The following is a 16,332-nucleotide window of genomic DNA, read 5'->3' as shown; positions in this document are numbered from 1 at the left end:
CGTGACTGATCTTCTATAGGGACAGTCAGGAACATTCACATCCCCAAGCTTTTGCAGTCTTTGTTAACTGTATTAATAGTTCCATGTTAAGTGTTACCTGGCACTGTGTTTCTCTTCTAACAGGGAAGCTTCCCTCACCAGGAGAGACAAGCTTTTAGTATTGTTCCATATATTTAAGACATGAATAAGCTGGATGCACCATCACAAAATCAATTCAAACATCAGAAGTGTTGAAGATCACGCTTGAAACAGAGACTACAAAAGGTGAGCAAGTTTGATCATGTATCTTGAAACGAGAGGGGAAGATAAATCTACGTCCTCAAAAGCTACCGAAGACAGAAGCTCCACTGCCAAAATACAAGCACGTGGCAAGTGCTCACACCCAGCAGCATGGACCCAACAGGAGGAACCAAACCCAAGCTCCAGGACACTTAAAACTCAGCTTTAAGACAGTTTACTAATACAAGTACAGACAGATACGGATGCAGTTTACAACCACGAGTCCCCTTCAAATCAGTAAGAAGCCCCCTAGGTAGTAAAACCTACTTATAGTGATAAATATCTTCCACCCTGGGCCATGACATGTATGACGATCAGTTCCTACTGATACTTATTAGGTACACTGAAATCAATTCAAAGACTGAAGGCACCAGGGGATCTAAAGGTAATAATAGTGGAAATTAAGAAGTGTAGGGTAAGAAATAGGAGTTGACATGATAACATGAAAACGTATCTGGGAGACAGATAATTCAGTTATAATAAATTACCATCCTATCTGACTTAAAGTGGAATGCAAAAGTGCTCCCGTCACACAAAATGACAAATGAACTCCTGACTGCTGAAATGCAAGATTAATGAATCGACGTAACAGACATGAAACAACTTACGATGATCCTGGACTTGCTGTTGGCGGGGGACCTGGAAAAGTGACAGAAGAAAAACAGTGTGATGAGTTATGGTGAGGGAGCAAGCAGGAAGCTTTTGAAAACCTTTTAAAAGATAAAAGCAACAGTCTGTCATGTTGGATGTGGTTTATGTTGTTTAACAGACAAGTCACAGTTTGTCAGTGCCAAAGACAAGACCTTATCCTGTAGCAGTGACTGCCTGCAAAGCAGCATAGACAGGACAATAGACAGGTGAGGCACCCTGCTTTCAACGGTCCATCACAGAAAAGGATACAGCAAGCCACAGGAGGCTTGTACAAAAGCATGTAAGGAGAAAACAGCATCGTTTCCCCTCTCAGTCTTCATTATTTATCAGGAAATTAATCCCAAGCCTGATTCAAATGCACTGATTGAATTTGCTCTGACCTCAGCGGGCTTTGGCTGAGGAGGTTAACCACAGAATCAGTCTGGTTTGGGTTGGAAGGGACCTTAAAGCTCATCCAGCTCCAACCCCTGCCACGGGCAGGGACACCTTCCACTAGAGCAGCTTGCTCCAAGCCCCTGTGTCCAACCTGGCCTTGAACACTGCCAGGGATGGGGCAGCCACAGCTTCTCTGGGCACCCTGTGCCAGCGCCTCAGCACCCTCCCAGGGAAGAGCTTCTGCCTAAGAGCTCAGCTCAGTCTCCTTTCTGTCAGTCTCAGTTTAGTGACTGGTCATTACTGCCCTTGGTGCCTGGCTTTTGGCAACTGCTGGAAGGGCTGGGGGGCTGCAGTGCATGTTCACCACACAAGAGTCGGCTGCAGCAGATTTCAGGTGAGTCCGAACTAATGAGTATTTGCTCTAGAAACCAAATTGTGAGATTCAGTGCTGCTCCAGTCATAAAAAAAATAAAAATACTCTTTTCCACAGGAGCATCTGTATAATATTAAGCATCTGTAAAATATAACCCTTTCATGCAAAAATCTCTTCAATTTCAGATATTAGCTAAAAGACAACTGCCTTATGAGAACATCTAATGATTGATTTCTTATTATAATTTAGAAAATGTGGCAGATTTATGAGAAAAGACTATGAAACTCAACACACACATCCTTCCTTGTGTGTTATTTGTCCAGTTCCTGAAAAGATTAACTAGGACTCTGTGCAAATATCTCAGTGAATTGCTTCCTTCTGAATGTGGAGGTGGAGAAGACACATAAAATGTTTCTTGTTTGGAATCTTCTCAGTTGTAAGAGCAGCTTTGAAGGCAATTATCTCCACATAGACTTTGAAGAAAAAGTGCTTATTTTACCTGATACGGGTGTGTGTACACATATCTATATATATCTATCTATATCTGTATCTATCTATTTATCTATATATATATCATTAATATGCCCCCAGTCTAAACTGCAAGTTGAAATTTCTCACTAGAGACAAAGGAGGTCACCTGAGCATAAAGTACTTCTCCTCCAGTCTGAATGCACCCATGTAAGCACATGAATGAACGTTGATGTTTAGTGATCCCTGTCTTTCAGTCCTGCTTCCAGCAGGCTTTTACATAGTAAAAGCCACCATTACAGCAAGCAACTGAGGCACTGCAGCTCAGCAAAGAGCAGATGGGAGGATAAATTGCCATGCCAGAATGCTCCCAGAAACAGGCTGAATCAGAGCAGCTGATGCTACTGAACCAATGGGCTCATTTCCAGTGGACAAACCCACCTTTCTCCAGAGCTGTTTTAATAAGTCTGAACAGCTTAAAAAGACAAAACTTACCAAATTTTACAAAGAGTACACCAGTTGTGGAAACAGTCTTTCTGCCATTGGTTGCAACACACTGGAAGTAGCCGGTATCCGTAGTGTCAAGGTTCCTTATCCGCAGGCGAGATCCATAGCTTGTGGCACGGAAGGAGATCCTCCGGGGCTCCTGGACAACTGGAGCATCGTTCTTCAGCCAACGCACCGTTGGAGGAGGGTTGCCAGAGACCTTACAGTGCAGCTCTGCCGTCTGCCCCAGGGTGGTGGTGATGTTGTTCATCGGTTCATCGAGGGTCAAGAAGTAGTCTGTGAAGCAAAGGGCAAAATAAAGGTGAATAAAGAAGTCAGGAAATGCCATGTTAAAGAAAGCTCCTGCTTGTCTTTGGAAGGGAAACAAAGGAAGTGGCTATCAGGTTTAGCAGAAAGCAATAACAGTTGTTAATTGATGCTTCAGGGCAGGCAACAGGTCCCATACGGTTTTGTATGGTAATAAAAGGAGCAAATTTTGGAATTTCCACGGACTATAGCAATGCTGCATCTCTTGAAAGCTTCCTTCCTTCATACACCCATGGATTCTCTCTACTTCTTCAACATATCAGAATCACAGGATGGTTTGTGTTGGAAGGGACCTTAAAGCTCATTCAGTTCCAACCCCCTGCCACGGGCAGGGACCCCTTCCACTAGAGCAGCTTGCTCCAAGCCCCTGTGTCCAACCTGGCCTTGAACACTGCCAGGGATGGGGCAGCCACAGCTTCTCTGGGCACCCTGTGCTAGCGCCTCAGTACCCTCATCCTATTTGGCTTCATTCGACACAGAAAAAGGAGGTAACACTGCTTCTCCTTCTTATTCTTCCCTTTTGCTAACCAATAAATATGAAAACCAGGTATCAGAAATCTTGGCTGCTCATTTTGATGCCTCTGCCTCTGCAGATCTGCCTCTGCTTATGTTAGGACCCATAAAACACAGGAATATATGAAAAGAATCATTCAGAAGTGAAGATCTCAAAGCCATTTATAATCAATTCACAGACACTGTAGACAGTACAGTGTCAATTAGTCTTATTCCTCATAGATGAGAGATAAGGATCATATCTAGGAGACAGAGACTTTATTCTCACTCAGTATGTCCCTTGCTAAGTTTATCTTCAATCTGAAATAGGTCTCATGATAGGTGCAAGCAGAAGATAAAGAATTCTTTTGTTAAGATAGAGAATGTGAAATCAAAACTTAGCAAAATTAATCTCTTCTAATCCATCTGTAAGCATTGCCTTCTCCTGTCAAGTGCTGTTTCATTCTGCACCATTCAGGGCAAGGACTATTTCTAGTTAACTGTATTCAGCGTTTAATTAAATCCTTCAAAGGCAGCGAGTGAGATGGATTTGGGACAAGGAATGGAATACACAGACTTTCATCTCCATGTCACAGGTTCAAATCTAAGGTGGTCATTAGTGGCCAAACCCCATTAGGATCTGCTGCCTGTCTCAGCAGGGTGGCCAAAGAATGAGACATCCAGAGACTGTTCTCTCCTCCTGTGCTCTCAGAGCCAACTGGGAGGTCAAGGAAAGCCCATTGGTAAGTAAACTTGTGCTGTGCTGCTCATGCTCCACCATTCTCAGGTACATCTGCTGTTAACCCCAGCAATAACCCTGCCTAAAAGCATGAAAAAAGTCTGCAGCATGTAGAAAACCAGCTTAGCCAACTACTTGCCTGAGTAATCCACTTCCCTTCATTATTTACTTTAATCATGGCTTTACTAGATACTCCATTATGTTTTGTGTATATCAATATCTCTTTCCTTTGTATTTAATCTGTTCAGCACGCAAGCTCTTGCACAGTGCTTTATAAAAGGCATCTCTGTTCTAAGCATGGTCCTAAGGAGCCATTAGGACAAACAGCATTGCCCACACATATATTTTTCACTGGTCAATTGGCCATTTAACATACAGGTATGAAACTGGGCAAAATCCAACTGTTATCTACGCTCCCATGGACCTCATGACATAGGAAATCTGTGGATGGAGTGAAAAGGACAGAGATCCAGCCCTTGGTGAAGACATACAACAGGGTCCAATGGCTCCTGGATGGGCCAAGGGGTGTCAAGCTGGCCTTGCAGCTCTCCGGAATCCTTTCTGGAAGCTCCATGGCAAGAGTAGAACTGTTTCTGAGTTGCTATCTTAATATCCTCCCTGGGCAGCACAATCGAAGTCAGCACACGTGCTCTTGGGTTCTCTCCACAATCTGGGTTTAATAAAGTCACACTAATAGCATGGAACTGGATAAGCACATTTAATTATCCAATGTAACATTTCTGTACCGCAGTCACTTATTCAATTCCTGATAACGTTTCAAAGCTTGGTTCAGACATCTACAGTATAACACAGCCAGAAAACAGAATGGCCTCAGCCGTGTGATGGTCTTAATGACAAACACCACAGTAAAGACAGTATTTTAAAGGTCCTCTGGTATACAAGAGAGGTGAATAAAGGAGAAGAGATGGTTTCCAAGGCCTGGAGAAGGATTTAAAGTATCAGTAGCAACAGTAAGTCAGGCAAAAAGTCTGGCTGTAAAGCAAGAGCCATGGCGACACTTCCCTAAGGTACAAACAGAAACAGCCTCTTGGCATCAGGAGTTTCTTAGGGGATGGAACTAGATGGTTTTTAAGGTCCCTTCCAACCCAAACCATTCTGTGATTCGATGACTCTATGATTCTGACTCCTCTACGTGTTCCCCACCTTCCTCCATGAACTACTACAGAAACACTAAACCAAAGTCCATCTGCTAAATTCAGTTTAGCTGAGTCCTCAAATCCATACATTTCGTATCCAAATCATCAATCAGACCAAGCAGATCACCTGAGAGGAGATTTAAACAGGGCAGATTTCGAGCAGCTGGAAGCTTCATGAGAGGATGTTTCTCACACATTTGTAGTTGAAAATGAGCTGAATGTCTCACAATGCTTCCAAAGCACCCTGCACTGTTACTGAGGCATACAAAATGACAAGCATTCCTTCCCTGGCATGCACAGAAGCCATCCATTGCTGGTCTTGTCTGCTGTGGAGGGGCCAAAGAGAAGCTTCATTTCACTTTTAATACTCGTGTCTAACTCTCACCTACCAAACCCCATCAAATCTCTAAAGCTACTGCCACCATCCCCTCCCTTTTAGAACAAGTATGCAAAGAACACCTAAGATACCTCCTGCTTGCATCCAGGTTTCCGTCCAGGTCATCCCATTGCCATCAGCACTAACATCTCCTTCTGGGACCAAAGGCCAAGGAAAATGATGTTAAATCCTCCCTTTGTGCTCTCAGCAGGAGGTGAACAGGGCTGATGAAACGGGATGGACCTGCTGCTGGCACACATGATGAAGACACCGTGTTGTACGGCCATAGACTTAGAGCACACCATGCATCACCATATTGCATTTAACAGCCTCCCAGCCACCATGGAGCTCCCCAGGTGCCCAGAGTTGACTCCCTTTGACGTAATGAATAATTCCTTAGAAACACCATGGTTCTTATGCACAAAGTAATTACTGTGCCCCTGAGAATTAACCGATCTGGTGGCACTGGCCATTGGAAAGTCTGAGTTTTAATCCTGGCTTGGAGTACTCTTGGGGTGAATCACTTCAGTTGTGATTTTCAGAAGAGCCAAGGGGAAGTAGACACCCAAAAGCCAATGAGAGCTCACACAGGATTTGAGCAACTAAGTCCATTTAAAAACAGCCTTAAACCTTTTGGCTCGATCTCTCCAGCTATAAAGTGAGGATAATAATCCCTCTTACATCATGGGGAGGCTGCTATGTACATTAATGAGATAATGCTCATAAAGCACTTTGAAGGTGAAAAGTGCTATGCTGGGAGACGCACTCTGATTATATTTGAAGTGAAATCTCAGGGTTTCAAGAAGAGAACAAAAGCCGGTCCGTATTTGAGAGCAGCACTCTATAAAAACGCTTTGGAAACCTTTTCATTTCGAGAAGTAAGGGGAGAAAAGCCTGAAAAAGGTTCTAAATAAAATGCAGCCCACCTCTAATTTAATAATAGCCCAACTGATTTTCTTTTAATTTGTAAAAACAATTTACTGCTGGGCCCAGACCCCCAATGCCAAGTTTCAGCCCACAGAGGGGTTTTTTTCCCTTCTAATGGCTGAGTTATAAACCCTGGAAAAAATGCTGACAGCCCCTTTACTATAAGCAGCACTAGCGGGTGCCCTATAATGAACTTTTAAATGACTTGAGATAATATCTGGAAAGCCAAGCCTGAAATATAGTTCTGGGTTTGAGCCGTTGCCAATGCAAACACAACACATCATAAGTCATCTTCATGAGCCTAAGCGCATAAATTGGAGACACTGCATATAAAATCCAAATCTTAGGTATCCTTCATGGCCAGCCTCTCGCCCGGTTTGATGTTACAGAACAGCAACAGCTGTGCAAGGACACAACGTCGCGTGTTGCGTGCCTCCAAAGGAGGGAAGTGTGTGCATTTCCACGGCTCCGGTTTGACATTGTTCAATGGGAGCCTGCCCGGCCGTCATAAATCCTGCAGCATTCATTCCACTGCTTTTAAGTGGAACCCAGGTGGCTTTCAAAATAAAAGCTCGTCCTCTCCAGCCGAGGAATGTTAATCTCTTCTGTGACCACGCCGTTACTCGATCTTAAATTACCAAAGACACATCTTAGAGCAGTAACACCCTCTTTGCTAGGAGGAGGATTTTGAGACCTTCCCCCCCCCCCCCAGCCACCAAACACCGTGTGAGCTGCATGTTTCTGATTTCACTTGGTGTTGAAAGCACGATGGGGATGCAGGATTAAACCCTGAAATGTGTATTTTATGAGAAAAATTGTTGTTTTATTTATCCTTTTCTTTATGCCCTTCTGATCTGTTGGAATATTCAAGGAAAAGCTAAAATCAAAGTCTCCATTCAAACCATTGCAAGCCTGAAAACAGCTTTAATCCAGGTGCCACAGAGCTCACCAAGTTACATCCCATTACAGACATGTAACAACACACTTCTCTGGAAAGGAACATCTCCAGACCTTTCTCAAGCAAACCTGCAGCTGTGAGGACGCTGTTTCCAGCTGCTGGACAGGAGAGTTAATTCTTTGTCTAAAGGGAAAGAGCCCTCTGGACGTACCAGAGAGGCTGACACAGTCAGTTCAATTTAATATATGAGTCTGGAAAGAAGCACTTTCATTCACTGAGAGCTTTGGATTAAGCAGATTAGTCCAGTCTGATGCTACACGAGTCCAGAGGAGGCCACAGAGATGCTGCGAGGGCTGGAGCAGCTCTGCTCTGGAGCCAGGCTGAGAGAGCTGGGCTGGGGCAGCCTGGAGAAGAGAAGGCTCCTGAAGGGGAGACCTGAGAGCAGCTCCAGTGCCTGAAGGGGCTGCAGGAAAGCTGGAGAGGGGCTTGGGACAAGGGCCTGTAGGGACAGGCCAAGGGGAATGGCTTTAAGCTGCCAGAGGGGAGACTGAGATGAGCTCTTAGGCAGAAGCTCTTCCCTGTGAGGGTGCTGAGGCGCTGGCACAGGGTGCCCAGAGAAGCTGTGGCTGCCCCATCCCTGCCAGTGTTCAAGGCCAGGTTGGACACAGGGGCTTGGAGCAAGCTGCTCTAGTGGAAGGTGTCCCTGCCCGTGGCAGGGGTTGGAGCTGGAGGAGCTTTGAGGTCCCTTCCAATTCAAACCATTCTAGGATCCTATGATACACTTGGACCTGCTCCCTACCCACACGTATCAGCCCAACATCAACCTCATTTTCTATATGGAATTAATCTCTTTGGAGAAATGCAACAACACAGAGCCCACCCAGCCTGAAGGGCTCAATCAACTTGAGCTTTAAGCTGAAGAAGCAACCAGCAGGATTTCTGACTGAAGCATGGCCATAGACAGAGCCCATACTTCTCCGCTGGAAAAAGGATTAACCATTGATTACTTGATCTGCCCATAACTCACAAAGGAAGACAACTCCTGGCAGGTCTGATCCGTGGGTCTGATCAACATACCCCTGTTATTAAAAGGGGCAAAAGGAAGACTCCCAGCTGGAATTTCACTTATTTTAAATGTATAAAAGTAGAGGAATGACAGTGGGAGGAAAGGGATACCGCATTCAACCCATGATTTGGCAACCCGTATGAGGAATCTCAGGGTTAAAGAAGTCCAGACAATCACGAGGAAATATTCAGTGTCAACTGTCTTGGGAGAAAAGGAAATACTCCACTGCCTTTGCTTACCCAGCTCAGTTTCAAATGAGTTTCCTCAGTGATGTGTATGTGCAAGACTCAATTCAGGATACACGCAGCTGTGTGTTGGGCTTTCTCTTCCCAGACACTATCTAGAGGGTTTAGTTCCACCTGAGGATAAGTGACTGAACCGGAACAGGCTGCACACTGCCTGAGGCTTTACAGCTTTGCAGATCTCCATGTGAGACATTCACTGTATTTGGGATTCCCAGAATTAATTGCTGCTTGCTGATAATCAGAAGCTTAGAGATTGCCCTGGACCACGAAGGAAGAGAAGCACAGATGCCTTTGGGCTTCCCAAATGTTATCTGGGGGTGGGCACCCAAACCCCACTGCCTTGGATAGGAACCAGACAACTCACTGCCCTCCCTACCAACATACATTCGTAATATGCCTTTGAGAGTTCACATCTGCCTCCCCGTTTACGAGTCAACTTCCAGGTTTAAGGACAGATGTCTCCAGGACAGCTTCAATGCTCTAATCTGGCAAGGGGAAATGAAGCTTTTCTTTACTCAGGAGCCAGTTTTATAGCACGAGTAGGAAGCCTCTAAACTTCATCACACAAAAAGAGAAGTGATTTGGAATAGGCAAACAAACGTCCACATCCAGCCGTAAACCCAACTACTGAAAACCATCAAGGGATTTTGCTGTCACTTTAGAAGCTGCTCTGCAGTAAAGAGCCACGTACAAAACCTCAAGCTATTAAAGGAAGGGTGTATGGAAAGGTATGTGCCTTAAGATTAATGCTGTAGAGTCAAAGAAAAGCTGTTATTTTTGACATTTTGACATAGCATCACTTTAGGATCTGGTTCTGATTAGCCCTTTCTGTGCCTTTGAAAGGTCTATTATTTTTTTCAGAACCAAAAATGTCAGGAAATTTGGAACAGAAACTCACAATAAAACACGTCCCTTGACCCTCTGATCTATCAATCTTTCAAATAAGCAAAGATAGCTGGATGAGCCAGGAAAAGGTTGTTAGAGAGGTACCTTATGGAGAACGCTCAGATATTCACTGCACACACTGAGCTTATACAAAAATCCCCTGTAAATGGAGCATCTTGGGGCAGATTTTCGCCACGAGGGCCCGACGTTACCCAGGGAGGTTTCTTTTGCAGGCTGCGTTCCCTGACCTCCAAATTTCACACCCTGTGTTATTTATAAATGAGACATTAAAGCAACGCAAGCTCTCCAAGAGGAACGCACGCTCCCTCAATGGAAAAGCAAACAAAAAGAGCTAATGTACTGTGCCTAAGCAAACGGTCAAACAAAGTCGCTGTAATTTACGGCCTCGCTACTAACGGGACCCCCCAAATCGAATGAGAACCCTGAGCCCCATCGGGGGAGCTTGATTTACTGAATATCCCCCAGATAATCAAGGAAAATAGGAAGGTAAATGGTGCATGGATGTGAAAGCTGTAATTCTTCCCCTTTCACCGCGCGTATCGAATTCACGTCAAGTCTAAAGAGGACCTGGAAGTCTCTAAAGAACTGGGGCCACGGGCAGAAGGCCTTGATCCACCCACGTTTGGGTTTGTTCATGCTTCTTAAGACGTAGCTTGCCCAAGAGTCAAACTCTCCTTGGGACAGCGGGAAGGTTTTCCCTGCAACAACTCATAGCCAGGTCATTTCCCTGCCTGGAAACACTTGCCAAGGTGACAGCTTTAGTCTGGATTCATCAGTCAGGATGGCAAGGCTTGCTTCTCCCCACAAGAAGTCCCCAGACCCAAAAGATCCATCAGCAGCATGGCTGTACCCACCAGCATGTTCTGCAGCCCCTCTTGTGCTCCATGGCCTCCTCCGTGTCCAGCTCACCCTGCCAGGGAATGTTCTGCCTGCACAAGGATCTCCAAGAAGCTAATGACATGCAGTGACAAACACAGGGGGGTGGAGTGGATGCTGCAGCTCCCTCATCCCCTGTTTTGGCCTTCCAGAGTTATCTTCAGCTCTGGATGCCCAGGGGAGGGATGCTTGCTATAGGTGATCCTTGTATTGATATGCCTTTGAATACTTAAGGCTTAACCTGAAACCACTGAGCGATTTGGGTGCATTTTGTAAAATCCTGACTCTTGTTGCCAAGCTCTCCAGGGAATGTTTGCTTTCCACAGAAAACCTGGAACACCGTGAGACTGGTTAAGTGCTGCCACAGCAGTGACTGCAAGGTCTGCGATACACAGAGAGGCTGTGAGGGGTGGGGAGCCCAAAGTCTGGGCTTGGGATTGTGGATGTCTGGAAATGAAAATGGTTCCCAAGCCCTGAGTCATTCTAATGTTTAATACCTGCTTGCAAAGCAGATAGGCCATGACAAGGGAAGGAAAACAGGCAGTACCTGCAAAAACTCACACTGAAGGTTTTCTTTGGAGCATGAAGGACCAAGTGAAGAGAAGGAGGAGGTACCAGCAATGAGGTAACAGCACAAGAGGGACGTGGAGCTGTTGGAGTGAGGCCAGAGGAGGCCATGGAGATGCTGCGAGGGCTGGAGCAGCTCTGCTCTGGAGCCAGGCTGAGAGAGATGGGCTGGGGCAGCCTGGAGAAGAGAAAGCTCCTCAAGAGGAGACAAAGCAGCTCCCAGTGGCTGAAGGCCAGGTTGGACAGGGCTTGGAGCAACCTGCTGTAGTGGAAGGTGTCCCTACCCCTGGCAGGGGCTTGAAACTGAAGCTTTTAGGTCTCTTCCAACCCAAACCAGTCTGGGATTCTGATTCAATGCTGTCCTCAGCTCTGGATCAGCCATAGCCAAGACACATCCTTGTGCATGGGCAGGGAGCTGCTATGATGAAATGAGCTCCTAAGGAGGATGCAGATGGGCACAGGGGGACTGAGAGGACCTGATCAGGGGAAGCCACAGCGACAGCTTCATCCTCTTATCAGCCCTGTAGAGTGAATATACACTGAGGTTGAATCCTACTTATAGTCAAAAGAAAATAGTATTTCAAAGCTGACTCTTTCTTGGCAAAGACTCCAATATAATCTTTGCCTAAGGATGAAGAGATCCCAAACAATTCCTCTACTGTACCAGATGTAAATAGGCTCTCATTGAAATTCAGACCTATCTATTTCTTTGTAAATAAACCGACATCTGACGGAAGGAAAAGCCAACCCTTCCACAGTTGTGTTTGTAGAAGAGAAGCAGCTGAATGAAGGGCTCTGCACCTTTTTTAATAGGGATCAGGGAAAAGAAGAGCTCATGGCAAATCGGAAGCTTTCCCAAAGAGATGGAGCACGAGCTTGTCCTGTAGTGCAAGGGAAGAGGGGAGGCAATGTACAGACATGGGAAATGAGAGACCAGACTGCCTTCAGCAATGGGAAGATTAAAATACAATGGAAAGATTATAATATGCTCAGGGCTGCTTGTCTTGCTCCCTCCTAAAGGAACCCCCATAGAAGGGGACTTAAGCCTCACAGAGTGATGAGCTATGGTTCCCACTGGACATCTCCCACATGCCAGGCAGCTGCAGGCTCCCCATCCCAAGGGACATCTCAGCCAGCAGCTTGGGGGTGACAGATACCCTGCCACTGAGATGGGCCTTTCCTACGGCCAGACCCCTTTTCTTCCCCCTGAAGTTCACTTATTTCTCCTTATACAATTAAATACTCATTTAATCGCACTTTCATTTCTCTTTTCCCTCGTGGCATTCCCTCTGCACACCACGACTGACCCATCGGGAAAGACAGAAAGGCTCATGGCCACATTTCCCCTGTTTTAAAAGCGATTATTTGATATTTTTTATGCCCAGTTTGTTTGTTGTTTTAAGGTTTTGGTGAGAAACCACCTCCTCCCTCCCATCAATCGCTGCTTTCAACAGCTCTTCACGGGTGGCTGCGTCTCTTTTAAATTCATTTCCTGTTAAAAAGAATAAACAGGCAACTGTTTAATGCTGTCAATTTAGCTTATTTCATAGACATGGAAACCTGAATAAGGCTCAGTTGTAAGATAATCACAGCAGAACTCAGCGAGCAAAGGGAAAGCACCACATTAAGTCATGGTTCCAAAAGACAGGATAGTGTTTAGCGAGACTATGAGCTTGTTCCTCCTTCCCAAACACAGGAGGGATGTGGGAGGAAGAGATGCTCATTTCCAAATGGCAGCAGGTAGAGCCACTTAAAGCAGACAGCCATTTAATTGGGAAACGTGGCTGGAAACCACTTTCATGTGGTGAACTTAACAGGCTTGAAAATGAGGTTTACTGGGACTCCTGCATGACCTCAATGCTGAGTGCAGCAGAGACGGTGACTTCTTGAGGTGCTTGTTTGCAAAAGAAATGGAAACTAAGAGCATGTCTAATTCTCCCCTCTGAGGTTTCAACCCACCAAGTCAGCACGGGCTGCTGTGCATTGGGCTTCATGCAACCAAGGGAATCAAAGACCTTCAGTAGAACCAGCAGCTCCCACATTAAAGCCCCTGCTTCTCCCTTAGACAAGACAAAACCTGTGCTCCTCGCTTTGCTTGTAGGCACACGGGGAGAACCCGCCCCTCTGACTAAGCTTTTTGGGCAGCAAATGCATTTTAATCACCTATGTAAATCCGTGTTTAGGTGTGTAAGCTTACAGCAGTCTAAATGCTAATCAGGTCTAGCAAAGGGGCTGGTAATCCCCCAGGAATGCAGGATTCAGCCCAGCGAGTGGTAATTGCAGCATTCCAGGTGGATTAGAAGCGGGAAAGGATTTTACCTGTTTCTGACAATATAGCTTAGGAACAGGTGCCATGGAAGCAAGGTGGAAAACGGCTTCATTACTGACACAGGCTCAGCACTGGCACGGAAAGTGCGAGCCTTGCTTTGAGCAATAAGATGACTCAACACCCAGGATGGTGGCAGTCACCCCAGGCTTTGCCTCTGTTAGCTCTGGAGCTCTGCTTTCTCATGGAGCCAGGGTGGTGATGCCTGGCTGATACAGCCCAGCACAGAGAGCATTTTGTAGAGAGCAAACAGCAAGAGAGGCGGGCAGTCCCTGCTGCCCCTTGGAACCTTGCTTTGTTCACCAGCTAAATCTATCACAGAATCCCAGACTGGTTTGGGTGGGAAGGGAACTTAAAGCTCATCCACCTCCAATCCATTGCCACGGGCAGGGACACCTTCCACTAGAGCAGCTTGCTCCAAGCCCCTGTGTCCAACCTGGCCTTGAACACTGCCAGGGATGGGGCAGCCACAGCTTCTCTGGGCACCCTGTGCCAGCGCCTCAGCACCCTCCCAGGGAAGAGCTTCTGCCTAAGAGCTCATCTCAGTCTCCCCTGTTCTGGCAGCTTAAAGCCATTCCCCTTGGCCTGTCCCTACAGGCCCTTGTAGGGATGGGGCATTTCTCTTCTCTCTTATTTGATATATCCATTATGAAGCTGCTAAAACACCCCAACTCCTGCTTCTCTGGCCACGTCCCCACCACCATCCGTATGTTTTTTGCCTTTTGACATTACTTTTGATCTTTCTGTCTCTCCTTCAAGGTTCTCTAAAATTCTGTAACTGTACAAAGAAAGCTTTTGGAATGTGGTCACTTGGGGCACACGCTACTGAAAGAGAAGAGGATTTGAACTACCAGCTTAGAGAAAGCTTAACCAAAATACGGGTTAAAAACCACTCTGGTCATAAGAAACCAGTCTACATAAAACCTCCCATTAGGAATAACACCACAGAAGCTACTGGGGGCTACTTTTCAACACAGATCAGATACAATTCACTGCCAAATTACAGTATCTTCAATATGTTTTATGCACCCTCCCCTCCATCGAGGTTTTGGTTGGAGGCACACAGCCTGCTGTATAATACATAGCAATCTACCAATTTTGGGTGATTTACCAGTTGAACCCTTGGGTTCACAGTGGAGAACAAAGAATACATCACTGATGAGCACGTGCAATACAGTGTTTCCACCCCTTCAGCAAAGTGTGGCCCTGTCTTCTCTTGTGCTCAGAAGGAGGGTTCCTAGAGAACAATCTACCCTGTAGGATAGTAAAGGTTACCTGCCAAGGATATCATAAAAGGCCTTTATTAAGACTGTTTGATTGCCTTCCCTCTGGCACTTCCTAACTTTTGACTGGCTTTGTGGCCTTAACTTGCTTTTTCAATGCCACTTACTCACTTCTCACTTCTCCACAGCTTTGGGATGTTACCTGAGCACAGCCCAGACCTGCAGCTCTGCCATGGACACCTGCATCAATCACTGTGGCAGGATAAGACACCCATTCTGTCAGCGCCTCCTGTCAGCAATGTGCTGTGAATTGGGAGTTCTCTGCTTAGTGACTGTGTTTTTCTCCCTTTCCCACCAGCAAGCACGAACCCTTCAGCTTTCATCTTCTCCAGTGTGTTCTGGATCACCAGGAAGCCCTGCTCCTTCCCTGGTAGGAAGGCAAATATGGAAGAGCCAACCTTGCCTTAAAGTACTCCCTCAGAACTGCATATTCTCTTCCTCCAGCACAGAAAACATATTTATGTGTAAACATAAACCATCATGAACACATGTTCATAAAAAACATTATCAAAACACAGACAAAACAGTTGGAAAAGCCATCTGTGGCATGACTCCACGATGGGAAATTTCAGTCTAAATAAATAGCTAATGGCTGGCCAAGTTATAAGCAAGCAAATTGCACACTTGCTGTGGCTAACAGCATCCTCCACTGTAAATGTTACATTAGAAGCATTGTAAAGACCAGATTGACTCTGGAGCTGCAGGCTACTGCCTGGCAACAAGGGCTAGAGGAAGCTGAGCAATTTGGCTTAAATAATTGGTGGTGCCTAGTTTATGAAATGAAGGGGAATGAGAAATGCATCCCTTTGTCTTACAATACATGCCCTTTGGAGAGCTCCAAATCACACATAATTGCCACCTGCAAATGTATTTCCCCCCCCCCCGCCAATTTCAAGCTTCCAAATCTCATAATAAACCCCATCGAGGCAAACTGCCTGCCTGATGCTTGTTAATTCTGAGTTCAGATCCTGAGATCCAGCAGACAAAATGTCAGGCAGTTCATAAACCAACAGAACTCACATCTTGAAGTATTTTTACCATGTGGAACACTTTACTGGTACAAGAAACGAGCTGAGCTTCCTCCAGGAATCACAGAACCACGTGTAACTCAATGTCAAACGATCACAAGGGAAACAAGGTTTATCTTAAACGCACCCTTTGCTTCCTGACTTGGCCAAGTCAAGAGGAAGAAGTGAGATTTTCAAATGTAATTTCACATCTTTCTATATATTTTTAATGTCCACTTACCTTTATCTAATTCACTGGAGATGTTCCATGAGGATGTGGGCATAAAATCAGCAACAACTGATGAATTTGCTCCTGGAAGGGAAAAACAGAGAGAGAAAAATCAAGATGCTGTTAATATATTGATTCTGTATCGTCAGGAGAGTAAAGGGATGAAGCTGCTGTCAGAGTACTACGATCATCTGAAGAACAGCAGCTCTGAAATGCACTCGATGCTCTGTGTTGGCAGACATCTGGGCAGCAGAACCAGTGAAGTGGAGACAGGCACCG

The 16,332-nt window shown here is 45.7% G+C and overlaps 1 protein-coding gene across 3 annotated transcripts in view; it reads right to left on the bottom strand.

Annotated features, from left to right (window-relative positions):
* The window catches only part of ROR1 (receptor tyrosine kinase like orphan receptor 1), a 177,188-nt gene that overhangs the window by 43,325 nt on the left and 117,531 nt on the right, over positions 1 to 16,332 (bottom strand). For all 3 annotated transcript variants that reach the window (XM_062617571.1, XM_062617574.1, XM_062617573.1), the window contains 3 exons: positions 16,066 to 16,137; positions 2,642 to 2,929; positions 888 to 918 (listed from right to left, as the gene is read on the bottom strand). In XM_062617571.1, the coding sequence (XP_062473555.1) occupies positions 888 to 918; positions 2,642 to 2,929; positions 16,066 to 16,137 (391 nt within the window). The remainder of the gene's footprint in view (positions 1 to 887; positions 919 to 2,641; positions 2,930 to 16,065; positions 16,138 to 16,332) is intronic.

This window comes from Pezoporus occidentalis, unplaced genomic scaffold (assembly GCF_034315485.1).
Source record: "Pezoporus occidentalis ecotype Australia unplaced genomic scaffold, CSIRO_AGI_Poc_V1 ctg198, whole genome shotgun sequence".
Taxonomy (NCBI): Eukaryota; Metazoa; Chordata; class Aves; order Psittaciformes; family Psittacidae; genus Pezoporus; species Pezoporus occidentalis.
This window is presented reverse-complemented; position numbering and strand designations above follow the sequence as displayed.